General features: G+C 49.8%; 12 protein-coding genes across 12 annotated transcripts; 8 read left to right on the top strand and 4 right to left on the bottom strand.

The window, feature by feature from the left end:
* Positions 1-216: 216 nt before the first annotated feature.
* Positions 217-1258, top strand: pre9 (proteasome core particle subunit alpha 3; the record flags this gene model as incomplete). Its single annotated transcript, XM_058459563.1, has 4 exons — positions 217-240; positions 302-486; positions 561-979; positions 1047-1258. The coding sequence occupies 4 exons, from the start codon at positions 217-219 to the stop codon at positions 1184-1186; spliced, it is 768 nt and encodes a 255-aa protein (XP_058323095.1). The 3' UTR covers positions 1187-1258.
* A 1176-nt stretch (positions 1259-2434) lies between these two features.
* Positions 2435-2773, bottom strand: N7508_001496 (uncharacterized protein; the record flags this gene model as incomplete). Its single annotated transcript, XM_058459562.1, has 1 exon — positions 2435-2773. One exon carries the CDS (start codon positions 2771-2773, stop codon positions 2435-2437), a length of 339 nt encoding a protein of 112 aa, XP_058323094.1.
* A 2008-nt stretch (positions 2774-4781) lies between these two features.
* On the top strand, positions 4782-5397 carry N7508_001495 (uncharacterized protein; the record flags this gene model as incomplete). The annotated part of the gene is made up of 2 exons (XM_058459561.1): positions 4782-4990; positions 5244-5397. 2 exons carry the CDS (start codon positions 4782-4784, stop codon positions 5395-5397), a joined length of 363 nt encoding a protein of 120 aa, XP_058323093.1.
* A 1131-nt stretch (positions 5398-6528) lies between these two features.
* N7508_001494 (uncharacterized protein) lies at positions 6529-7038 on the top strand (the record flags this gene model as incomplete). Its single annotated transcript, XM_058459560.1, has 1 exon — positions 6529-7038. The coding sequence occupies one exon, from the start codon at positions 6529-6531 to the stop codon at positions 7036-7038; it is 510 nt and encodes a 169-aa protein (XP_058323092.1).
* Positions 7039-8133: 1095 nt separating this feature from the next.
* Positions 8134-8532, top strand: N7508_001493 (uncharacterized protein; the record flags this gene model as incomplete). Its single annotated transcript, XM_058459559.1, has 2 exons — positions 8134-8211; positions 8272-8532. 2 exons carry the CDS (start codon positions 8134-8136, stop codon positions 8530-8532), a joined length of 339 nt encoding a protein of 112 aa, XP_058323091.1.
* Positions 8533-10304: 1772 nt separating this feature from the next.
* On the top strand, positions 10305-11306 carry N7508_001492 (putative short-chain dehydrogenase/reductase; the record flags this gene model as incomplete). Its single annotated transcript, XM_058459558.1, has 1 exon — positions 10305-11306. One exon carries the CDS (start codon positions 10305-10307, stop codon positions 11304-11306), a length of 1002 nt encoding a protein of 333 aa, XP_058323090.1.
* A 168-nt stretch (positions 11307-11474) lies between these two features.
* N7508_001491 (uncharacterized protein) lies at positions 11475-12278 on the bottom strand (the record flags this gene model as incomplete). Its single annotated transcript, XM_058459557.1, has 2 exons — positions 11475-12146; positions 12240-12278. The coding sequence occupies 2 exons, from the start codon at positions 12276-12278 to the stop codon at positions 11475-11477; spliced, it is 711 nt and encodes a 236-aa protein (XP_058323089.1).
* A 1158-nt stretch (positions 12279-13436) lies between these two features.
* N7508_001490 (acyl-CoA dehydrogenase family protein) lies at positions 13437-14927 on the bottom strand (the record flags this gene model as incomplete). Its single annotated transcript, XM_058459556.1, has 4 exons — positions 13437-13570; positions 13628-14235; positions 14285-14535; positions 14595-14927. The coding sequence occupies 4 exons, from the start codon at positions 14925-14927 to the stop codon at positions 13437-13439; spliced, it is 1326 nt and encodes a 441-aa protein (XP_058323088.1).
* A 493-nt stretch (positions 14928-15420) lies between these two features.
* On the top strand, positions 15421-18552 carry N7508_001489 (sulfite reductase subunit alpha; the record flags this gene model as incomplete). Its single annotated transcript, XM_058459555.1, has 1 exon — positions 15421-18552. The coding sequence occupies one exon, from the start codon at positions 15421-15423 to the stop codon at positions 18550-18552; it is 3132 nt and encodes a 1043-aa protein (XP_058323087.1).
* Positions 18553-19387: 835 nt separating this feature from the next.
* On the bottom strand, positions 19388-20656 carry N7508_001488 (tRNA methyltransferase TRM7; the record flags this gene model as incomplete). Its single annotated transcript, XM_058459554.1, has 1 exon — positions 19388-20656. The coding sequence occupies one exon, from the start codon at positions 20654-20656 to the stop codon at positions 19388-19390; it is 1269 nt and encodes a 422-aa protein (XP_058323086.1).
* A 208-nt stretch (positions 20657-20864) lies between these two features.
* On the top strand, positions 20865-23276 carry mak5 (ATP-dependent RNA helicase MAK5; the record flags this gene model as incomplete). The annotated part of the gene is made up of 3 exons (XM_058459553.1): positions 20865-21107; positions 21170-22354; positions 22410-23276. 3 exons carry the CDS (start codon positions 20865-20867, stop codon positions 23274-23276), a joined length of 2295 nt encoding a protein of 764 aa, XP_058323085.1.
* Positions 23277-23821: 545 nt separating this feature from the next.
* Positions 23822-25304, top strand: N7508_001486 (URC4/urg3 family protein; the record flags this gene model as incomplete). The annotated part of the gene is made up of 4 exons (XM_058459552.1): positions 23822-23977; positions 24058-24385; positions 24437-24610; positions 24673-25304. 4 exons carry the CDS (start codon positions 23822-23824, stop codon positions 25302-25304), a joined length of 1290 nt encoding a protein of 429 aa, XP_058323084.1.
* Positions 25305-25643: the final 339 nt, after the last annotated feature.

Here is a 25643-nt window from a genome sequence, read left to right as displayed (position 1 = left end):
CCCCGGTTGTTGCAGGTCTAAGTGATGAAATTGTCGCAACGAAGCTTTGGTGTGGTGAAGTGGTCCGAGCTTTTGGATGACAGAGGACGCGCCAGGGCGAGTTGCCTGGAGCTTCTACGGTCTTCACCACTAACCTCCATCATCTCGATCGTCCACAACCCTTAGTCTCCTCCCTTCCCAGTTTTTGTTGCTTTCTATTCCCCATTTCCATTTACGATGTCTCGGAGATACGATTCCCGGGTTTGTTCACACCGTCATTCCATTTGTGCAGCTCCGGCTAACCTATGACGCTGCTGGAAAGACCACCATCTTCTCCCCAGAGGGTCGACTCTACCAGGTCGAATATGCGCTTGAGGCTATCTCACACGCTGGCACAGCCCTTGGAATTCTAGCCAAGGATGGAATTGTTCTCGCCGCCGAGAGGAAGGTGACCAGCAAGTTGCTGGAGCAGGATACCTCCGCCGAGAAGCTCTACACAATCAACGAGTAAAGCGCCCTTATTCCTATTCCAGCTGAGGCTGTTGAATATTCTGGACATGATGAAAGCTAACCCTTTCCAGTAACATGATTTGCGCCGTTGCCGGTATGAACGCAGATGCCAACATTCTGATCAACTACGCTCGCCAGAACGCCCAACGCTATCTCCTTACCTACAACGAAGACATCCCCTGTGAACAGCTTGTCCGCCGGCTGTGTGATCTGAAGCAAGGATATACCCAACATGGTGGTCTCCGTCCGTTCGGTGTCTCATTCATCTACGCTGGGTACGACCACCTCCGCCAGTTCCAGCTGTACCAGAGCAACCCCAGTGGAAACTACGGAGGCTGGAAGGCCACGAGCGTTGGTGCGAACAACGCAAGCGCACAGAGTCTCCTTAAGCAAGATTACAAGGAGGATTGCGATCTGAAGGAGGCCTGTGCTATGGCTGTCAAGGTGCTGAGCAAGACTATGGACTCGACAAAGCTGAGCAGCGAGAAGAGTGAGTCGTTACCATGTCCCTTGTGCGCACCAATATACGCCTATTTCCATACTAACCTGTTTACCAGTCGAGTTCGCAACAGTGGGCAAGACCAAGGGTGGCAAGATCTACCACCACCTATGGACTGCGGATGAGATCGATGCTCTTCTGCGGGAACAAGGGTTGGCCAAGGTCGATGATGAGCCCGAGGCTGGCGACATAAAATAGATTAAACCCTCATGCCCTTTTTCCGTTTCAGATACTCGAATCCAATACTTTTGACTATAATCAACAAGTTGCAAATCTGAACGGTCATGTCTAAACAATACATCAATATGGTCTTGCTTATCTGCATCTGTTGTTCGCTTGTGACGTGGCATGCACAACGGCCCAGTCTCCAGGGCTGTCTGTTCGATACTGCCTCCCAATTTGATGATAAATGCTCCGAAAACGTTCAATCAGACAGTATACGTAGGCCCAAGAGACGTGGATGCGCCTAAAGGCCTGCAGGACCCCCAGTCTTCACAAATAAATTCTCCGAGCCTCTAATTCCATATGTCTCTTAAGTGCCCAATTTTATCTTCACAAAAATTCTCTTTGTAATAAAGAGAAGGGAAACAATATTCTAATCATTTTCATCTTCAAAATTCTCGAGCAACGTCTGTATTGAGGTACCTGAGTTCACATGAAGGGAGTGGGACCCTTCAGACAACTATGTATATTCTTCCGCTTCCAACAAACAGCCTCGCCCAATTCTTTCAGCAAGACAACCATGCCCACTTCCACCTTTGAAGTTCTCAATTTCTTTACATTTTACATTGGGCAGCTTTTGTGACAGGTAACTTATGATTCCTCAAGATACTTATATAAGCATGCTGCATACTATCACGTGCGGGGATGAGATGAGGGGCATTCCGTTTCACGCGGTATATGTGTCCCTCTTACACAATTGCATCGGATTGACTCTTGTCGGCTCTCAATGGCCTTCATTTGCTCTAACAAAAGTCGATAGCCTTCCCTTCTGGTCGTAGTAGGTGCCACTCTTCACCCTGTGAGACTCGACCCATCTTGATCTGTCTCAGCGAACCGCTCACCCAGGGAAAACACGGCGCTTATGGCATGACTAGTCCCCATTGACATGTTTTGAGAGCTTGACAGCCTATGAAAAGAAAGCAATATGGAAACCGAACCAATTATATTTCTCGTCAATCTTTTCAAGAGCAATGTGGTTCTCACATCACCTTGCAGAAACTCGATTTGGACTTTATGTCACGAATAAAATGATGAAACATGAAACACGCTGCAAACTCCACCCAAGAAAATGGTGGCAGGCAATGGCAAACGACCAAAAAAACTTTGGAGACAAAAGTTCCGAAACAAATGAACACAGGCCGCTATTCGCCTGTCCAAAAGAAAGAGAAATAAAGAGTAAAACAGCGAGAGGGACACTACTGGCTATGCGCATCCAAATCGACACTATCTGAGCAGAGTGCTCCTTCGGTCATCCCGTTCCCGTTGCAGGTTGCGGATCTCTTTCTCGAGGTCCACGATCATTTTGTGAGACCGATCCATCGAGGCTACCAGGGTGGCACCCTCTCGTTTCCATCGGTCCAAACGTTCGACCTCGGCGCTTCGCCGGCGATATTTGGTCTCAATCTTCTCGCAGAGTCGGCAGTTGCTCTTCTCGTTCTCGGTCATATTGACAAGTCTCATACCGCACGTTTCGCCAGTGCGGTACTCATAGTTGCATCGGTGGGCAAAGCTGGTCCAGCTCCAGTCTCCGCAGGCAAATCTCTTCTGGTTGTAGAAACACATGCCTATCAGATCCGTTAGTGTTGTTCAATCTGCAGGTGCCACACAACTCACTTGCTCCCGATTTCCCGTCTTTGTTTCAGCTTGAATGGCGGTTCGCTATTGGTTGCACCTGACTTTGCGGCACGCTTAACCAACTTGATAGGTTGACCTTTGTCTGATTTCCTGAAGGGCTTAGAAAACCTCGAAGTTGAGACAAAAATTGAGTGGAAGCTTTCTTGTGAGGAATATCTATTGGTCTGGCTTGCAGAATTCAGACTTGATTTATGAAACTGAAGAGGGTGATTTAGAATTTGAAAATATCCTGGAGGACCTGACTGGCCTATTTATGTTTCGGACGAGAGTTTCTTATGCCACAGTTCCGATCTCCAATGTTTGTGTCGTCGCACTACTGATCGACGGTTACCAGTGCCCGATGGCTTATTATCCGTGGTTTCCAGTCCACGAATTTCACACAACCTGCCTGACCGTGGATCCGGTTGGCTGTGAGCAGTTCTCTGCGTGGTGGGGACGGTATGATGGCCATAGTATATCGGACGGAGCCACCATTGACAACCGGTTGCTTCAGGAATGCATGCAACCTCTAGCCGTGGCGATTTTCTCTCATCGCGGATGGTCAATGGATCAAAAATCCCTCAATGCATGGCTGTCAATCCTTGAGTTTCCAGATTCGACTACTGCAACCATGCTGTCGCCAGCTACGTCTCCCCGCTTTCATGTGCAGGCTGTTCGCATGGACACACACTCCTGTGATGCTGTTGCGTTTTACATTTCTGCTCCTGCATGGCCGATTCGGTCTCGGCACTTGCCAGCTGTCGTATCGATGCTATGATCAGGCTCTCCCTTCCAAAGATGACCGTATTCTCATGCAAGAGAAACGCTACTGCCTTCCCGAATGTGATGGGACTCTGCACACCCCCTGTGACTCCACCACTAGGGGATGTTCTATCTTGATATGTATTCTCGCCAGAAACAATTCTTGATTGGCTCAACATTTCAATTACCATGGGCTTTGAGACGGGATTCTGACCGAACGCCATATTACATCCACAGAAAATGTCTATCCGATACTACCGTCTGTGTGATTGCATACGCATGCACATTCCGACTCATTGCCTGCCATTGCTCCTCATGGCTCTGACGCCTCCTGCATTTGGGTCAATATGGACGTAGGCCTTTGGTCTCAGCATATGGTTGCAACCATCATTCCCCAGTCGTCGTGCGTTATTCCTGCCGAGCCTTTCTCGCAGGGATATCAAAATTCAAACTTGGTTCTAGTTCCACGCCTGCCGCACCTTCCCACTCAATGACTATCAGCCAATAGTTCTAACCTGAGTGGCAATGCCTGCCCTTCTGAGGCTCTATCATTGGCACTTGGGTTCGGGATACGGGCAATGGAATTGAATTTTTCTTGTGCTCGTCCCGGAAACCAGGGATGCAGGCCAGATAGATCCATTTTCGTTCAGCTGATCTCTCACACCTGCAAAGAGGGAGGCTGCTTTTGCCCCCGTTCATGTGTGTGTGTGTGTGTGTGTGTTCATCGTCACCCACTTGCTTTTTTGGGTGGAAATGATAGGACCGGATTGCTGTACGGCGCTCGCCGCAGACACGAACCGTGACACCTTCCACATATTGCTGAACCACATGCAGCTGCACCAAAGCTCGGAGACTCTGACGTGGCACGTTGCTTCTGGTTCAATTTGCAGATTCCTGGTAGCGAGGGCTGTTTGCGAGACTGTGGGTCGCCGTTTGGGGATTCAATGAAAGCCTCCACCCGGAGGCTCCAGATTGCTATTCTCATCATTGAGTATGACGGAGGATGACCGGTTTTCGGGGTCTGATGGAAGATCCTGCAGATTTCTCTGCATTTCCGCCTTTCCGCTTTACCGCAATCTCCTCGGAGAGAGGGGGGTTTTCCTTTTGGGAGACTCCCATCAATACGGCACGCGATCGTCGGCGACTGCCACCGAGATTACGCCCAAACACTTGTACCAAGGAATACCCTAGGAAGATGATCCATGACCGGCATGTTGAGTTGGCAACTGGCATCCCTGGACGATGGCGAACAGCCGCAAAAGGCCCCGTCATACTTGGTGGATCAATCCATTGCTGCGGCGAGTTGGGTGCGTCTAGCCCAGAAAAATTCTCGAATCAACTTCTGAAGCCCCCCTGCCTTTTTGCCTCTTGCTCCGTCTTACCACCGAAAGTTCCTCATATATTGTTAGTGTACCAGCCTTTCGTCCTGGCAAGGATCAGGCCGAGGATGTGGACAAAAGCATGGTTTGAATTTCTGCCCAACAAGCGAAGTTGCCGGGTGAAATAGCAGATCAATTTGAACCGGGTTAGAGCCGTTGCAGACCGATTTTGCGTACCTTGAACCTTGGCCCTACGTGCTACAACGTTGAAATTGAATTCCAGGACCCGCATACAGGATCCCACAGCGCCGGGCTCTTTTGATCCCGTGATCTCAAAGTGAACGGAGGCTCCCGCATCCTCCACACGCCCTGCTTTTGACGGGCGACAAATGGGTACTGCGAGCCGTACATTTGGGGCTCGAGAGGGAAAATGCCACCGCCTGCATGTTCCGTCAGCGCACGGGGATAGGTCTGGCCATGGACTTATCCTGACTTGCAGCCGGGCACATTGTCCAATGACAGGTGCTGTCTGGGATGCCGGTCATATGCAACTAACGAGACATTTCCCCACCCATCCTGCGCTAGGAGCACGTTGTGCATCTCATCAGCACTTGCGTTGAATGAGGCCGAGGCCCTCTGCTTATTGGTAGATCGTGTCTGTCTCGACGCGGGCCCTCGCATTCGCATAGTACCAGGTGTTGTTCCTTCCACTGAGTGTTTGATATGATGATCTTCTACTCCACTTGTGGCATATGTCGTGTACACATTAATTTGATCTAGGGGCGTGCCGTTTATTACTTTACCGTTTTTTTTCTCGTTGTATTTTCTCGTATTCCGAGAATCACGCACTGATACAGACAGACCTTGCCACCACCAACGCTCTCAATCCGTATCAGTTACGTGAGTACACAGTCCCTCAATGACTGCGGTACTGCTTTTGCCAGGGTATGCTTACAGCAGATTGAACTTTGATCTACCCAATATTCTGCCATCGCTGCCCAAGACCACCGAGCGAAGACCGAGCCCGCGTTCGAAAACGTCTTTGAAAGCCATTTGCCATAGCGATATATTAACCACCCAAATTGAGCTGAAACTGATCGATTGAGAATCCCCCCTCAAACTGACACGATAAGGTAATTCTTTCTTGCCAGACTGTCGGTAGCTAATTTGGCCCTGCTCCTCTTCCTATTGTTTTCATTTCCCCCGTCTCATTTTGCTTATTCTCCGAAACCAAAGATACAAAGCAGCAATTTTTTCTAATTTTCTATATTTTTTAAAAAGGATCACACCCTTTAATGTACTCTCAACGTACAATAGGTGAGTTGACTTAGGGCAAGCTTATTACCGGATTCGGCTAGCACCACCAGTTCCATGTAGATGACGTCAACATGATCCCAGGGTCCAGAGAACAGGGAAGAACGAGAATAATGACGGCTTTAAATGTTCAACTTGCTCTGAATTGCCCCTTGGTAGAAATAAAGCATCTTCACCCCATCTCTACAATCATTTGTTGCCCACTACATCCCCTCTACAACCTCAATATAGAGCGAATCCTCTATAATATTCCAACCATTCCTACCGAACAAGTCAATACCCCAGCTATCTGCATCCCAACCATCCAATATGTGGAAATCCATCATTTCAATCAGTCCACAAGCAGCTCGAGCAACCCGTTCTCAACTCTCAACAACCCGCTCCCAACTCTCAACAACCTTCCCAGCCCTTGCCACTCCAACGGCACCGAAAGCCTGCTTCAGCACAACCCCCAGTACCAAAAAGTCACGATACGAAGGTCTCCAAGATCGCGAAGCACTGGACCCTCAGCGCTCAGAAACCACCAAATCAGGCACAGACGGCGAAGTCGCCGAGCACCCATCCGCATTTGATCCGTCCAACACAGCACCAGAGAGCGAGCTTGCGGCTACAGAGGAAGAGAGCAAGAAGGAAGGAAAGCCAGACAGCCCCCTAGATATGAGCCCTGCGAACAAGGACGTCAGTGCTTGGAGAGGCCCAACTGAAGGTGGCCCTGCGCGCAACCGAGACCGCGAGGCTTCTAGTTCTCGCGGTTCGCCCAACAAGAACCGGGGCATCCATGTCAAGGAGGATGGGACTCATGTATCTTTCAAGGATTGAACTTTTTGTACTATAATTGATGTGCTATACAATTTAGGTTTTATTTGCAGTATAATAAAGTGGTGATCTACTATGCTCCAGAGAATTACCGGCATTGGAATTTAGAACGGGATAGAAGGGGCTTATTTTTATACTACACATAGGTGCAAAATATAAGAAGTCTTGCATCACACTTGCAAGTGTGGCCGAGTTGGTTAAGGCGCCAGATTCAAGCATCCACACTTGATATCCGTCAACGGAAATCCTGGTAACGAAAGTTGCATGGGTTCGAATCCCATCGCTTGCAATTTCTTTTTGAATTTTTTGCTCACTTAGTTAATTAACATTCACTAATAATTAATTCTGACCATCCTATACTGCATTATGAATGTTTGGTTTTTTTTGTTAGCTTCTGATGCTTAGGAGCAAGTGTAGTCGTCTTCGTTAATGAAAACTGTACGGTGTACGTATCCGTATATAGTTTGTGTCATGGCCCATATACAAAACCACCCTGAGCGATATCAGGTTACCCACAATCAGCCCTTGCTTAGTCCTATTATGATTTTCCATGTATCAGATCTCATAGTAATAGAGCCAAGCTCTAGCAAATGTGCCAGGCGGGAGTCTGAAAGACGTGGGGGTAGGGGGCCAAATCTGTCATTACCCAACGCCGGCCCTATCCAACCATCCACCTACAATGACTATGGGCTCCAGTCCTACCAAAAGAAATACCATTACTCGTCCTCGACGAAGACGAAGAAACCAAAGACCGTCTCCATCTCCTCCAAGTCTCGACATTGTAACACGGCGCCATTTACCGCGGTGTATTCGAGTATTAGATACGAAGAGCCGTTCACCTAAGTCCCCTTAGCGGAAGCGCTCCAGGAGAACCCCGGAATTCAGCCTCTCGTACACGAGATCTGCTTCCCGAGCTTATGCTGCGATTATTTCGAAGATGTCCAGGTCTAAAATCGCACGCTTTCTCACGAGTCATTGCAGTCATTCACGGACAACGACGAGGAGCTGACTAAATAGGAAGAGAAGCTCAACATACAAGATACCTCCGCTTGGCTTTCAGTAATCCTAATTTTCCTTCCTAATCTTAAACATCTCGATATGCGGTGGGGTAGCTTCACCCTGGATTCAGAGGTTACACTATGGGCGGTCTCCAAGATGGGAAGCAAATCTCCCAGAGTACCTTTGCAACACCTACAAACACTCGTTGCAACAACTGACGATGTCCCAGCAATATAGAAGGCTCAGGATTGGTTTGGGACCATAGTTGAGTTTGTGGCCTTGAAGGAGTTGAGAATGCCGGTGCGTCATATTTTGGACTCTACGGTGGGTAAGGAGCCTAATCTAGCTCTGAGCGAGATCCTCCCGTCTGGTCTTGCGGTCCTCGTTCTTACCAAGGCTGATTTCGTTGATTATTCTTTGCTTGGGGGACAGCTGAGGCGCCTGTTGGATGTCAGAGAGCGGCAGTTTTCTTCTTTGCGGAATACTGCTGACGTTTAAGATGGAGCGTGTTCCTGGTGAGAACTTATGTATGAGAAAGAAGAAACTAGGGGCCTCCGAAGTGTACAGAAACGGCCTTTGCAGGTGTTAGGGGGATTTGTGAGGAGCAAGATGTTGAGTTGGCTTTGTCCATTATGGTGATTACCAGATTGTAGCCAATGGGAAGGTGGTAAAAGACACTGATGAGGTTGTCAGCTTTAATTCAGAATTTGATTTTTGTCCCTTGATCATCAAGCTATATTCCCAGCATATGAGAAAACAGGTCGAACAAAGTCAGACAGAAGCTTCAGAATTATTGGATCTACTTAAGAGATCATATAGGTACAATGTATTAGCTCCAGAGCAGCAGCCTCAGTTGTTGACAACCAATTGTATAGGTGCTTCACCTCGAATCCTCCTCCATCGATTCGTAGCGTACATCAGATCATCACATCCCTCCACAGTCCATGCCCACTTTCGTAAGAAGCCCGGAGTAATCTCCCAACTCTCCACTATCGTAGGATCTCCCCATAAAATTAGTCCAACGCGAGACGCAGTGACTTCATCATCGTGTTCGTCCCCTGACACATCTATCCTACTACAAGTCCTATCATCCTTCGAAAATGGCTGGAGCCAATGATTCAACGAGAGAAGAATTGGATCGAGTATGTTGCCAATGATATCTCTGACAAGCTCCAAATGATCAAAACAATCCTCCCACAGCATCAAATTCTCCCGCATCCTGGGAAATGGAAGCGTATGAATCCACGTAGAGTGAACAATGTTTATTTGGGTTTGCGTCAATTGAAGAGACGGTGGCAGAGTCATTGCCCCTTCGGCTTTGGGGAGCACAAGCGTGTACTCGGCAAATACATCTTCAAAGTCTTTGGCTTGGTTTGTGTCGGGAATTATAGCTATTACTGTGCGACTGAGGATGTGTTTAGTGTCGCAAAGTCCTCGAAACGCGTTCCACTGTATGAGGTGGAGTAGGTGGTCGGCTGGTAAGGATGGCGAAGGAGATCGTGAGAGGTCAGATGTCTCCAAGATGGGTCTATAATTTGAAGGGGGCTGCGAAACTGAGTCCAAATCGGCGAGGAGTTCACCCGACGGGTGGAATACTCGGGAGGATGGTGAACTTGGATGACTGAATTGCTTATTTTGTCCTGGTGGCGGCTGCGTTGAGTCAACTCGCCACGTGTATATGTGATATGGACCTTGTCGGTGTTTAGAATGATCTGTTCTCTTGTCTCTGAGGCGCTGTCCTGATACTGATGTTAGAGATCTACTTGACTTTAATCGATACACCAATACTCACGATGCGCCTGTTGGTTTATCCGATTCTGTGTCCTTTTTCGCAGCCTCCTTTCTAATGTAACATCCTGCTCCTTTATCTGGGAATTTTCGGATACAAAAAATGCCATAGTTTGCATCGTTTAGTTGAAAGATAATAGAGGGAAAGGAGAAAGAGACGGAGAAACCGGCCCCCACGTTATACAAAGCACCCGACTAGTCCCAAGCAGGCAAATCTGTCAGCTAGTGGATCCGAGCCTTGAGGCATTGGTCGGGTGATTGATGCGACTTGGAGAGGCAAAAGTGGCGCTTTACTGGAATTGGACACACCCGTCAGCATCGCCAAGACGTGGAAGTATACCATTGCGATTACACCAACGGACAGAAAATGGGATATAAAAGCACATCAAAAACCCTCACAAATATAGACTACACTCAACTCAAAATCTCGCAGCTATTCACTTTATATATATTCCATTCCCAATACTCTTTTCATACCAACCATGTCACAGTATGTTTCAGCTCACGTGGACCCCCAAGGCCCGGGAGATGCCCGTCCAACCGCCCTCCAAATCATCGAAGATGAAGGCATGAAAGGCAAGCTCTCAAGCAAAGTAGCCGTCATCACCGGTGTCTCATCTGGCATTGGTACCGAGACAGTTCGCGCTCTCGCAACCACTGGAGCAACTCTATACTTGACAACAAGGAACCTAGCCAAAGCGAGAAATGCCCTGGCTGATATCATCGATCCGACCCAAATGGAGCTTATTGAGATGGATCAGCGCTCCCTTGAAAGTGTTCGAAAAGCAGCCAATGTCATCCTTTCTAAGACCGATAAGGTGAACATCCTGATCAACAATGCCGGCATCATGGCCGTCCCTGACCTCCAGTTCACGAATGATGGCTTTGAGCTGCAGTTCGGAACAAATCACCTATCTCACTTCTTCTTATTTCAAATGCTCAAGCCGGCACTGTTGGCTGCTGCCTCGCCGGAGTTCCGGTCTCGGGTTGTCATTGTGGCATCGGCAGGACACAAGCTGTGTGGTATCAACGCCTCTGACAACTACCACTTCCAAAATGGCGGATATGAGGCTTGGACTGCGTATAGTCAGTCGAAGACGGCGAATATCTACACGGCCAATGAGATCGAACGCCGTTATGGATCGAGTGGGATCCATGCCCTGAGTCTGAATCCTGGGTTCATTGCTACTGGTTTGGGACAGTTTCTTTCTGCCGAGCAGATTGATCAATTGCTACGAATCAAGGATATGACGAAGATCATGAAAAGCATCGAGCAAGGTGCCGCGACGACTGTACTAGCTGCCATTGGGAAGGAATGGGAGGGGAAAGGTGGAAAGTATCTCTCTGGTTGTGCTGAGGCGGAGCGAGCCACGGATGATGATGATCCCAGTAACGAGGTCTATGTGAGCCACACTTACAGCCCCGAGAATGAGGCCAGACTGTGGAAGGATTCGTTGGAGATGGTTGGCTTGTCAGCTGAGTGAAGCTGCATCTTGAGCTTGGACAGAGGAGTGATATATAATTGTGGTTTCTCATTCAAATTTGTGTTTAATTCACAAACCAAGTAATCAATGCAATGACAGTAAAATTACATGTTATCAAAACATAACCATTATTTATAGACATTTCTCGTTCAGTGACACAGAGCCCGTTCACGACGAGGCCTCCTTGCCGTACTTGATGATATCGCTCCCAGCCAAGGTCCAGACCTTCTCGCTGCCAGCAGGGACATCACCCTCAAGTGCCTTAAGCCCAGCATTTACAGCGGCCTTACCGATGACATCAGACTCCTGGGCCCAGCCATCCTTCAAGCCAGAGTGCAGCTTGCCAACCCAGCTAGCAAAAAAGCGAATCCCAGCTTCAAGAGGACGACTCTCGTCACGGGTACCAGCAATCAGACCAGGGCGCAGGATAACAGTGCACTCAAAGCCAAGAGCCTTAACATCTTCCTCAATCTCACCCTTCATACGGCTATAGGCGATGTTGGAGTTCTTATTGGCGCCACTAGCTGAGATCAAAACATAGACCTTGGTGCCTGCCTCGCGCGCAGCCTTGGCTAGTTCCACATTTAGACCATGCTCAATCATATACTGATTCTCGAATCCACCTGCAGCAGCTTTGGTGGTTGCAAAAGAGGAGATAAAAATATCCGGGGTCGGGGTGAGGGAGGAGAGCTGGTTAGCCCAGGTGGCGGTGTCGCCGGAGATGAATGTGGTGAGCTTGGCGTGGGGCGCAGTAGAAGCTGCTTGAGGTGTTCGGCGGGAGATGGTGTCTACGCGTGCCACAGAGGGATTGGCGATCAAGCTGGTGAGGATATGGGAACCCTGCGGTTTATGCGATTAGTTCAATTTATGTTGAGAATATTGTAGATGATTTCATGATCAATGTGAAAAACGCTGCAGGTATTTGTCACTTACTACCATGCCAGTACAGCCAATTAATGCCACATTTGCCATTTTTGCGAAGATGTTTGTACGGTGTAGGAATTGTGAGTGTTGCGGACGAGAGGCGAGAGGTGCGATGCGTGCCTTTCGTCATAGAGACGCTAAGCCCAAACAGGTAAGCGTGAACTTCTGCTGCTATTTCCATCACACAAGAACACTCGCTTTTCACCTCATGCACACCCCTAAACCATGATGTCTCTTTTATAATTGCCATTGGAGGTGTTATAAACAATTGCTTGGGAGCTACAATCTAATCGCGATTTTCTCAACTTGATATGGGCGATTCTCAGCTCTGCGGCCTCCTTTCCGTAAGTTCTACAAACGAAATCTTGAAACAGATCCAATGTGCACATCCTTGGTGTGGTGTGCAACCACTGGATGTCCAAGCATATTGTCAAAACTAGACACAATAAAGCTGCTGCTCGACGCTGGTGGCAAGTATGAGTACCAAGGCAGAAGTGGGACTACCTTTGTAGACTTTTTGTGCATATGGCCTCCAGACTCGGCTGAGCTTAACGGGTATTGCCTGTATGAAGATGCTCGTGATTTCTCACGAAAAATACAAAAAAAATGCTGTCCTCGAGCTGCTCCTAAAATAAGGCGCCTCTGTTGACTCCTTGGATCAATAGGGTGGTCTGGCCCGCTTGATCAGCCACAAGCTAAAGTGTTTCCTGCGCTTTGCTCACTTTTCAACGGAGCAAGGTAATTATGGTTGGCTTTTGTTTCAAAAAGCGCATTGACACTTCTCCAATGATATGTGTATTTCGGGCGGAATCTCGTGATAGTCGAGAATTTGACTTGTCAATTGTACGAGTAATTGATACACCAAGATTAATACAAAAGCCAGCATAATTCAGATACTATTGCAGCTTGAATCATCTTCAATTAATTTTGTAAAACTTCTTACATTCTGTCCATATTATCCTGGCTCTGTTTTTCGTTAACAATATAACGGGCTAGATCTAGCATTTAATCAGGCCAATGCGCGACCGAACGAACTTGCGGAAGAGAGAAAAAGATATCAGAGTAGAGACACACTTTATGTATATCTTCAAAGTACGACCTACTGATAATTGCACTGTCCCTCTTTGGCAGACGCAAAACCCCGTGAACTTAATATGAATTAATAGGTGAACTGAAACTGTTTCTATTCTGAAGGTTGTACACGAATCAAATCTTCGAGTTTTGCAAGAGCTTCTTCTCCTCTGTCTGATAGACTTTAACCAGTTGGCGGACGGAAAGATCAAGCAACACATCTTCAGAGCCACCAGGAATACGAATACCAGGGACATCACGAAGAATTGCTGCGAGAAATTTTGGTTAGCATGCGAGAAACATGTTTAAAGAATTTAGAGGCATACCTTCTACCAATTCACCCTGTCCAGTCTTAGTAAATCCACTACCGCCAAAGAGCAAAACAGCCGTCTGGGCACACTCATTCAAGACCATGCCAGACTTAGCCTTGGCAAGTGCAGTCAAGCCACCCAGTTGACGATCCCCTTCCTCCTTGCTGAGATGAGTCAATTGATACAAAATCTGCTCAACCCAGGCCCACATAGTCTCAAGCTCAGCACCTGCCTTGGCAAGACGATGACGGACCACTGGTTGATCCATGAGCGTCTTTCCAAAGGCCTCGCGCTTGAGACAGTAAGAGAATGCTGCTGAGAGCGCCACTCGGGCCTGTCTAGTAGCTCCGATGGCAATAACCAGGCGCTCGTGGTTGAAGTTGGTCATGATGATACGCATGCCATCACCCTCTCGGCCGACGATGTTTGACACGGGAACTTTGACGTCGTCGAGCTCGATGTAGGTGGTTCCGCCAGCCACTTGGCCAGAGACCTTAAGGCGACGCATCGTGACACCAGGGTAGTCCTTGAGAGGGACGACTAGAACAGACAGACCTGCTGCTCCAGGGCCACCGGTTCGAACAGCCATGGTTGTATAATCGGACCAGATACCATTGGTGATCCTGCTAGGAGTTAGACCGTAGATATATATGTTCATTCCGGCAATCTTACCATTTCTTCGTGCCATTGACAATGTAGTGCTTACCATCAGCACTCTTTACTGCAGTGGTGGTAATGTTGGCAACATCACTACCGGCCTCGGGCTCCGTGATAGCGATACATCCTCGCTTCTTGCCAGTAAGCAGGTCAGGCAAAAACTTTTCTTGCAGCTCGCGGCTACCAAACTTCACAATTGGTGAGATTCCAAAGGCGAATCCTGCGTTGAGAGAACCACCAGGCCCACTGAGACCAGATCGAGCCATCTATGCCGATATAGTTAGTTGCCGCAAACCTTAAAACACCACCAAATGATCCGGCATACCTCATCACAGTAGATACCAGTGTAGATGTAGTCCCAGTCCTCGACCTTGACCCCCAGGATATCGTTGATTCCAAGGCGGTTCAGCCAATCTACGGGCAAGGGAGCAGGCATATTGGGCAAAAGCATGTTATGCTTGCAGAACGTGCCAAAAACATGTTCGGGAACTGTTCCCTGACGCTCCCATTCCAAGGCGTGTTGGAGTAGGTTCTCTGTCGCAAATTTACGACATGCTTGTTGGAACCGACGGTGTGCGGGTGTAATGTACGGCGAAGGGAGGCCACGGATGTAAGGTGGTTCCGAGAAAGGGATTGGGTTAGGAGAATTTTCCGCCATGGTTGAATAAATGTAAATCTGGTTTGTATAAATCGATGATACAGTTAAATGTTCAATGAAATTTGTATCATATTAAGGCTGAATATATGGAGGTTCCCCGCATTATGGGGTAAAGCACGACCGAGGCTCGGTGTTTTTAGATGTGTGTGTTCCATGGTTTCATATTGTGCTTATCTAATGCCGATGCATAGTGACCACATTTGTCAGGCTGAAGTCTCATGTGATCCTCACATGGCTTTTTGCCTCAGGCCAGAGTCCACACCTGAGCTTGGCTGAGTATCTACCCCGAAAATGGCAGTGATTTGCCACTTTGTTCCGCCCGCAGAAAAATCTTATCGCCCGATAACGAGATCACGCAATTGCGGCTAGCCGCTTTAGGCAAAATGACTGGGGTTTTCTCTTATACTTGTAGAGAGGGGATTCTCTTTCTCTCCACATTCTTCTTTGTTTTTTGTTCATATCGGTGTTGAGTCCGGTATATACAAAAGAAGTCATGGCATCTGTTCCTGCTTTGTCGGCCTTGAATGGCCCGACATATGTCACAGCCCAGACGCTGATCCAGCAAGTCGCATACTTGCTGAGCGACAAGATCTTCTCCTACTCACCGGAGAGTTTCAATTTGGATGCTGCCCTCAAGGAGTGGACTTCCAAGAACGAGACCAACGCCAATGGCGAGTCTCCTGCCGTCAAGACCCTCGAAACTCGCCAGGGTGCCGGCAACATGGCCCTCGGCTACCTCTTCTCGCAGGACTTTGATCTGAAGAAGCGCCACGTTCCCCAAGGAATTGTTGCTTCTTCGGCCACCCTCCCCTATATGCGCGCAGCCCTTGAGCAACTCTCTTTACTCTACTCTGTCGCCAGCCCTGTTGCCGCGCATGTCGCCGCCGTCGACTATGCCAGCGAGGGCCTCGTCTCCGACTATGCCTCTGCCCTCGCTTTGGCCGAGGAGCTCGGACTTGGTCTCGTTTCCAGCGGCTCTGCCCACGAGTCCCAGCACATGGCTCTCTTTACAACTCTGCTCTCCTCAATCCTTCCCTCCGTCCACATCTATGACGGTGTCCGCGTTGGCCGTGAGACCACCCGTGTGATCGACGTTCTCGACAAGGAGGGCTTGACTCGCACTTACGAGTCTGTTCGCAAGACCCTCGATGAGTCTCGCACCCGTCACCTTGATTCCCAGGGCAAGGTCCTTGATCTCCTCAAGACCCTGAACGGCGAGCTCGGAACTGACTACGGTGCCTTTGAGTACCACGGTCACGCCGAGCCCGCCTCCGTCCTGGTTGCCTTCGGTACTGTTGAGGCTGCCCTGACTGCTCAGGTTGCCCGCTCTCTGGCCAAGGACGGTGTTCGTGTCGGTGTTGTCAACGTCCGTGTCTACCGTCCCTTCATTGAAGAGGAGTTCCTGCGCGTCCTCCCCCAGTCCACCACGACTGTCGGCATTCTTGGACAGGTTGCTTCTGAGCAGGCCGTTCAGGAAGAGGGCGTCCACTCCGCCCTCTATGAGGATGTCCTTGCTGCTTTGACCTTTGCCACTGGTCGTGAGCAGGCATCCTCCTGTGTCGAGATTAAGTACCCTCGCTCTCAGCGCTGGGACCTTGTCTCGACAGCTGCTGCTTTCCAATTCATCTCCGACAAGCCAATTATCAGCGAGACTAACCAGACTGCTCCTCTGCAGCTGCTCGACCCCACCTCCGTCCAGGAGTACACTTTCTGGGACGTCGATAGCTCCGTCACCAGTGAGGCTGCCTACACTCTTGGCCAGGCTCTTGGTGCCGACTCGGCAAGCAACGTCACCACCAGCAAGGTCCACGACAACCTTGTTCAGGGTGGTGCCGTCCGCATTGATATCCGCAAGAGCGCCAAGATTGTGGACGCACCTTACGCTGTCACTGCTGCTGATGTTTCCTACGTCGGCAGCATCGCCCTGCTCAAGGACGTTGATGTTCTGGCCTCCGTCAAGGACAACGGCAAGATCATTGTCAACGCGCCGGGTGTCAAGGATGAGGATCTTGAGAAGAAGCTGCCAGCCACCTTCAAGCAGGGTGTTGCCCAACGCGCAATCTCCGTCTTCATTGTCGACCCATCTATTGTCGACGACTCCTCCCTAGATGCTCTTGTTCTCCAGGCCTCCTTTGTGCGTGTTGCTCTGCCTTCCCAAGAGAGTGTTGCCACCAGGAAGTTGTCCGCCATTACCGGCAACGCCGAGTCTCTGGACAACGTGACCAAGGAACTCGAGAAGGTTCTGCGCCAGATTGAGGTTCCCGAAACCTGGAAGGAGCCCGAGGGAATCAGCGAGGCCATCCAGCTCCCCAAGGACATCTCCTCCAACAGCTTTGTTTCGTTCGACAAGAACGAGGCCGAGCCCCCAACCCTGCTCAAGGACTGGGAGACTGCTGCCCGTGGCCTGGCCTTCAAGGAGGCCTATGGCACCAAGGATGCCCTCCGTCCTGACTTGGCAACCAAGACCTTCACCGTTCACGTCAAGGAGAACCGTCGCTTGACGCCCGTCACCTACGACCGTAATATCTTCCACATCGAGTTCGACCTCGGCAACACCGGCCTGAAGTATGACATCGGTGAGGCTCTTGGTGTTCACGCCGAGAACGACCCAGAGGATATCACCAAGTTCATCGAATTCTACGGATTGAACCCCGACGCCGTTGTTGAGGTTCCCAGCCGCGAGGACCCTGCCGTCCTGGAGAACCGCACTGTCTACCAGGCTCTGATCCAGAACGTCGACATCTATGGTCGCCCTCCCAAGCGCTTCTACGAGGCCCTTGCCGAATTCGCCACTGACGAGAAGGAGAAGAAGGACCTCCAAATGCTGGGCGGTCCCGACGGTGCCGCCGAGTTCAAGCGCCGCGCCGAAGTTGACACCATCACCTTCGCCGACGTCCTGCTCGAGTACCCTTCCGCTCACCCCGAGTTCCACGAGATCGTCCGCATTGTCGGTCCCCTGAAGCGTCGCGAGTACTCCATCGCCTCGTGCCAGAAGGTCACCCCGACCACCGTCGCCCTGATGATCGTCGCCGTGAACTGGACTGACCCCAACGGCCGCGACCGCTTTGGTCTGGCCACCCGCTACCTCAGCCGCCTCCGAGCCGGTTCCCCCATCACCGTCAGCGTCAAGTCTAGTGTTATGAAGCTGCCCCCCAAGTCCACCCAGCCCCTCATCATGGCCGGTCTGGGTACTGGTCTTGCTCCTTTCCGCGCCTTCGTCCAGCACCGCGCTCTCGAGAAGGCCCAGGGCAAGGAGATTGGCTCCGTTCTGCTGTACATGGGCTCCCGTCACCAGCGCGAGGAGTACTGCTACGGTGAGGAGTGGGAGGCTTACCAGGAGGCTGGTGTCATCACTCTCCTCGGTGCTGCCTTCTCTCGTGATCAGCCTGAGAAGATCTATATTCAGGACCGTATGCGCCAGTCTCTCCCTGAGATTATCCGGGCTTACATCCGCGAGGAGGGTGCGTTCTATCTGTGTGGTCCCACCTGGCCCGTGCCCGACGTCACCGCTGTTCTTGAGGAAGCTATTGCCACCGAGGCTAAGCTCACCGGCAAGAAGGTCGACACTCGCAAGGAGATTGAGAAGTTGAAGGATGAGGAGCGCTATGTTCTGGAAGTCTACTAGGCTTTGTGGAAGTAATTATGTTCTCATGATTTCATGTTTCGCATCTATTCCCCCTTACAACTAAATCGCTTGTCTATCGCATCATAGATGTTTCAAAATGCATTTTCTTCACGATCTTCACTCTGGTCTTTGATGTAGATTTCATATCAAATGTTATGGACGATGTGATCACTTCAATATATTTGGGTACCCACTTCTGATATTACAATGTCTGGAAACGTTGTAGATGGGATGTCCTCTTCGGAAATTCTACATTTTATCTCGTATTTTATCTATATAGGTGAGTGGGAGAACTCACCCAAGTCAAAGTAGTCACATGAGGTCTTCATTGAAGAAGATGGCGTTATATCGCGCAATGTTTGTGATACATCGCGGTCTTTGCGGTCAGGGTAATTATTTATCTAGTAGCCAAGTGTAAGAGCTATTTGCACCCCAGGCAGGCCCTGAACACGTCGATGGCTTAGCATGAACGCCAAGACGCCTGCTGGTATTGGGATACGCTCTGCGATCATGCAGATCAGCTCATTGGATAATAATGAGAGCGACATTTTGCTCGACAGGGTTGAAACGGACAAGCTCATCACTTCGGCTGTTTCTCGAAACTTGAGACAATGGTAGTTTCCTGTGTAAAAAAGGGACAGCACATTACCTCGAAAGGTGCCTCGGTGGGGGCCAAAACGAGGATCCGCGGCTCTGCTCTCAGCTAAGTATAGTTTCTGGACACTGCACTTTAATTGGGTATCTGTTCCGACAATGCCTGCAAAAGCTTTTGTAAATGCGATGTCGTCTAGGTCATCTATCGTCTATACATGATTGTTCAAATGGGCCGTAGCAATTAAGCCCGGCCTATAGTTCCAAACTTGGTCTTCCCGTATGCGCCGCCCATTTCTTTCCTTAACTCCAATGCCCGTCGGTATGGGGGAGCAGTAGGAGGCTGTACTGGATCTAAGGTAACGTAATCCGGCGGCAGCGTGTATGAGGCATCTGAGTCCCAAGAAGAAAGATCTCCACATGCAATAAATGAGGGAATCCATCGGTTCTCCTCAGAGAACTTGTTGGAAAGCTTCGTAGGTTGATTCTCTTCAGATGGGTTCTGAAGGTGACGGGTTCCTGTGGTGTGATTTGGTGCAGAAGCAGTGCTTCCAGCCAGAGGAGTTTGTCTTTGTGCAAGTTCATCAATCTCCTCGCGAACCTCGACGGCAACATTGCCATCCTCAGACACAGGTACTGGGGCAGCAGCACCTCCGAACAGAGGATCCTTCAATGCAGCCATACCGACCACACCGCTATCACTAACCGGAGGAATGAAACCTTCGCAAACAACAAAAGCTTCCAAGCTGCTCGCGCGACTACTCCGTGGCTTGGCAACGCTGACACGCTCGAAAACGGTGCGCAGTTGTGCATAAAGCAGATCCACGTCACGACCACGGAAGATCTTAGCAACAAATTTACCGCCTGGTCGGAGGACACCCATGGCTAGGTTGAGTGCCGCATATAGCAATTGTGATTGAATGTAGATGTCTAAGTCGTGAAGTCCAGTTACATCAGGTGCACCGTCGGAGATGACCAGATCAACGGGGTGGGGTTGTCTGATAACCTCCGGGGCAGAAGATTGTAAATCGGAGGCCTGGGCGTATGCTTCGGGGTCAAGGGCGCGCAAGAGGAGAGGGATTGTAGAGGGGTGGGTGATATCGGCTTTGAGGGTTGTGATGCCCTCGAGAGGGGCCATAGGCTGCAGGTCGATCGAGACGATTTTGACATTTTTGCGAGGCTTGAGCTCGGAGCTTGAGCTGGGTTCAATTTCCATTTTATCATCACTCGTTGGCTCGTCCGCCAATCCTTGCTGTGCTTGGTGTTTCTTCTCGAGCCATGCGCGCCGGCCGAAGCTCTCGCCCTTGATCAGAACACGACTTAGAACTTGACTCCAACTTCCGGGTGCAGCGCACAAATCCACCACTCTTGTGACATTGTCCGGGTCCTCATGCTCGAATAGGTCGAATTGCTCGTCGATCTGGATAAGTTTGAAGGCGGAACGGGCGCGCCAGTTTTGTTCTTTTGCGAGACGGTAGTAAGCGTCGCGCTTGTCCTTGGATGATTTGCCCATTGTGAATTGACAAGTCGATCAAGCGCAATTGGCAGTCAGTCGAGGTGGGTTAATTTTGCGACGTGGGGAACGAAAAGATAAGATTCCAAGGCGGACTCAATTTTCTGCCACTTTTTTTCTTTGCGAATCTTCCTCTTCCGTGACGGCGAGCTTGTGTTTCTTGTCTACTTGTGCAAGCTGCAACCCTTTGGGATTATTTAAATTCATCATGGGTCAAAAGCGTGGACACGAATCTAAAGCTCAGGCGCTCCAGACGAAAAAGCGCAAGAAGTCCACCAAGGCTGATGCTGCGGAAGAAGATGCCAATGTATTTGTCGGAGTTGAGGACCTCAACTGGAAGGAGGTTGCGCTTCCTGACCGCATGGAGGATGCAGAGGGATTCTTCGGTCTAGAAGAGATTGACGGCGTGGATATCATCAAAGGGTCTAGTGGCGGCGAGATCCAATTCAGAGTATGCATTCCAAAGCTATGGTCAACTTCATAAGACGCTAATCTGTGATATTATTGGATCAGGCCAAGTCAGGAAAGCCCAGAAAGTCAATTTTGAAAGCTCCCGAAGAAGGTGACGAAGACGAGTGGACTGGGTTCAGCGACGAAGACTCGACCGACAAGACTGCCCACAAGAGTCCCACGGCCGAGGAGACCGAAGTGAAGGAAGATAAGAAGCATAAGAAGGAAAAGAAGAAGGCCGATCAGAAGCCCAAGGAACAGAATGAAAAGAAAAAGCCCGAACAGAAGCCAAAGCAACAAAAGCCGAAAAAGGACCAAAGTATGAAGGGTGCTCTCTCATTCGAAGCCCTTGAGGAAGACGAGGACGAAGACAGCGTAGATGTCTCGGCCTGGGATGAGCTCAATCTCTCGCCTGAAATCTACACAAGTCTTTCCAAGATGAAGTTCAGCTCTCCTTCGGCCATTCAGAAGGCCAGTATTCCTGCTATCATGGATGGACATGATGTCGTCGGAAAGGCCTCGACCGGTTCGGGTAAAACTTTGGCCTTTGGAATTCCAATTATCGAGCACTATCTCGACAAGAGAGGAAAGCAAGACAAGAAGACCGAGAAGACTGGCTCAACACCAATCGCATTGGTTCTTTCTCCCACCCGTGAATTGGCGCACCAGCTTGCAAAGCATATCGGGGAGCTCACTGCTAACGCCCCCGACACCAATGCTCGCATTGCCCTCTTGACTGGTGGACTGTCCATTCAGAAGCAGCAGAGACAACTTGCTGCGGCTGACATTGTCGTAGGAACCCCCGGTCGAGTGTGGGAGATTCTGAGCCAAGGACAAGGTCTTATCCGCAAGATGCAGAAGATCAAGTTCCTAGTTGTCGACGAGGCCGACAGACTTCTTAGCGAGGGTCACTTCAAGGAAGTCGAAGATATCGTTGGCGCTCTTGACAACCATCAAGCCGGAGATATTAAGGATACGGACGAGGAAGCCACGGAAGAGGAGGAAGAGCCTTCAGAGAGACAAACCCTTGTTTTCTCTGCCACCTTCCACCGTGACCTTCAACAAAAGCTCGCAGGAAAGGGCCGTTGGACAAACGGTGATATGTTGGATAACAAGGAGTCCATGGAGTATCTTCTCAAGAAGCTAAAGTTCCGCGAGGAGAAGCCCAAGTTTATCGATGTGAACCCGGTGGACCAGATGGCCCAGGGTCTCAAGGAAGGAATTGTTGAATGTCCTGCTATGGAGAAGGTGAGAGCATTGCGCAACTTTATCAACGATTACAGTCACATTAACATTCAAACAGGATCTTTACCTCTACTCAGTCCTTCTATACTATCCCAAGCACCGGACAATTGTATTCACTAACTCCATTTCTGCTGTCCGTCGCGTTACCCAGCTCTTGCAAGCTCTTCAACTCCCTGCATTTGCCCTCCACTCTTCCATGGCCCAAAAAGCCCGACTTCGTTCCGTCGAGCGGTTCTCATCGCCTACTGCGGACCCAAGCTCAATCCTTGTCGCCACGGACGTTGCGGCCCGTGGTCTCGATATCAAGGGCATTGACAGCGTCATTCATTACCACGTCCCTCGCGCAGCAGACATGTACGTCCACCGATCCGGTCGCACTGCTCGTGCCGGTGCCTCTGGAAAGAGTATCTTGATTTGCGCCCCCGAAGAGGTCGTCGGCGTCGCTCGTCTCGCCGCCAAGATCAACGCTAAAAAGCACAAGGGTGAGGGTGCATCGAAGAAGCTTCCTCTCGAGTCGCTCGACATTGATCGTCGGGTCGTGGCTCGCCTCCGTCCCCGCATCAACCTTGCCAAGAAAATTACCGACACAACCATTGCCAAAGAAAAGGTCAATACAGAGGACAACTGGCTCCGCGCTGCAGCTGAGGACCTCGGTGTAGAGTATGATAGTGACGATTTCGATCAGTCTCAGGGTCAAGGCCGCGGTCGTGGCGGTGGCCGCCAAAGGCGCGAGAAGGAGGCTAGTGGTATGACCAAGGGAGAGATGGCCGGGCTCCGCGCAGAGCTCAAGCACCTACTTGCTGAGCGTGTCAACATTGGTGTTAGCGAGAAGTATCTTACTTCCGGTCGCATTGATGTCGAGGCTCTGCTCCGTGGCGAGGGTAACAAAGCCTTCCTCGGACACCTTGACCCGCTCACTTTCTAATTAACTTTGTGACTACTGTAGCGTTTGGAATTTGTAAAAAGGATAGATAGTACTTGTGATATAGTGTTGCATACCAAAACATGTTTCGATCGTCTGTCTTTCTTCTGCCAATTGTAGGTTATAAAACTATTCCTATTACCTAAATTCGGAGGTCCGGTTCTATCACCGTGCTGCTTCGGCATACTTTATGGCTGCAAGTTGGCCGAGAAGGTCTGAGCGCGCAGATTGTGTGAAGCACAAACGATGTCCTTATGAGATGAGATGAAATACCTTATATAGTAATTGAACCAAGCTGAATGCTGTGTTGTTACTGCGTGTCTAACCAAAACATGAAGTTATCTAACAATGAACTCGCTATCTACAGCCGTTGGAGAAGAGATAGGCGAACGCCGATAAGAGACCAGCAGCTCACGTCACAGTACAGCTGAATGCGACCTCAGACATGCCAACACGCTTGTACATGTACATGTGACCCATGTACTGAATACTCCAGGCTTTCCCCTCTTCCCCAAATCCGACCTCATCCCTCTTTACTACCACACACCATGGATCCCCAAATCGAAGAACTGCTGAGCCTGGAGGCTGTCCGCTCCAGAGCGCACATTGTACTCAAATTGGCCGAACAAGGCGGGTTGAACCATTTCAACTATCACAGCGAGCGGATGGAACAGACCACCGACTACGTACTTAAGCTTATCCAGGTACGGTCCACGCCCATGTTTGAATTATAGACACCATCAATCATCTGGCATATCATACTTATGCTACCTGATTTGAACAGCGCGATTTTGGCCCAGACAAATACCATCTCATCCCACCCCATGGCCGTTGGCAACATTTCGAAGTCGGCGGGGTTCCCCGCATAGACACTCTACTCGCTGAATGGGAGGGGCAGGGATGCGACACCACCGAGAAAGCCCGGAGACTGGTTGATCTCTTCTTCGTTTCTGTTCTTCTTGATGCCGGTGCTGGAGATCATTGGCGTTTCCAAGAGTTGCAGAGTGGTCAGACTCTAACCAGGAGTGAGGGTATTGCCGTCGCGGCCTTGCATATGTTCCTCAATGGGGACTTTGCTGGAAAAGGTTTTGATGTTAAACATACTGTTCATGGTATATCTCATTCGTTTCACTGGATTTTAATGAGGGACTAACATGTGGTAGGTGATGCATTGCGGAATATTGATGTTGATATCTTGTCTCGTGGATTGCAAGTGACTGAGTCTAACCCAATGGTTGGGGTTCCTGCGCGGACAGATATAATTCGCAAACTTGGCGAATCACTTCTCAATGTGAAGGATGTCTTTGGACCTACTGGTCGTCCTGGTAATCTGGTTGGTAAGTTCAATCAATTCGGTGACATAAGTTTACTCCAGGCTAACAAGCAATCTGAATCGCAGACTTCCTTCTTATTAAATCGAAGGCAAATGACGGAAAGCTTAACTATGAGGACCTCTGGAATGTGTTACAGCGACTCCTACTCCCCATCTGGCCATCTGACCGGACACACGTCAAGGGCCAACCCATAGGCGATGCATGGCCTCTTCGCGCACTTGAAGAGCAGGGTGATGCCGAGTCGAAGCCATTCTCAAATATCCAACCTTTCCATAAGCTGACCCAGTGGTTGGCATACTCATTGATGGTTCCATTCTCCCGTTTACTCTCAGTTTCATGGACTAATACCGAGCTTGGCACTGGTCTACCTGAATATCGCAATGGTGGATTATTTGTCGACATGGGTGTCCTCGAATTGAAGCCCAAGGCTTTGAAGCGCGGACTTGATTTGTCGGGCGGGTCTTTGCCCTCTTATGGAGCGGGTGATGACGAGATTGTGGAGTGGCGGGCTATGACTGTTGCCCTGTTAGATGTACTTCATATCAAGATTCTCGAAAAACTTGATGGTGTTAAGCTTTCTTTGCCTCAGGTTTTGGAGGCTGGTTCTTGGAAAGCGGGACGTGAGCTTGCAGCGGCGAATCGTCCTGATACCAAGTCTAGTCCTATTCTGAACTTTGGGGATGGTACTTTGTTCTAATGGTGGCTAAGATGTCATATTTACGGAGAGTCTCGCGGAAACGTCCTTGGAACCGCATAGTTAATAGTTCATCCGTAATGAGCAGTCCCGTGAAACGGTCGCATATAGCCTCATCCTATTTCGAAAATTAGAAATAGCAATGGTGTAAACCCTATGAATGTACTGTAGATTACTGATTCGTTCATCAAAAGCAATACAGCAATGCAGGGCAGCTACAACTAAACCCTCACTCATGGATCCGGAACGTCATCGGGATCGGCATGCCGAGCCACCGGCATGCCTATCGCCGAAAGTCGGCCTTTTGTGCCCCACTGATGGACCCGACGCAAAAAATCTCGC

This window comes from Penicillium antarcticum (genome assembly GCF_028974205.1).
Source record: "Penicillium antarcticum strain IBT 31339 chromosome Unknown utg000002l_segment0_segment0, whole genome shotgun sequence".
Classification (NCBI taxonomy): domain Eukaryota; kingdom Fungi; phylum Ascomycota; class Eurotiomycetes; order Eurotiales; family Aspergillaceae; genus Penicillium; species Penicillium antarcticum.
Note: the sequence above shows the minus strand (reverse complement) of the source record. Positions and strands in the feature narration are given on the sequence as shown.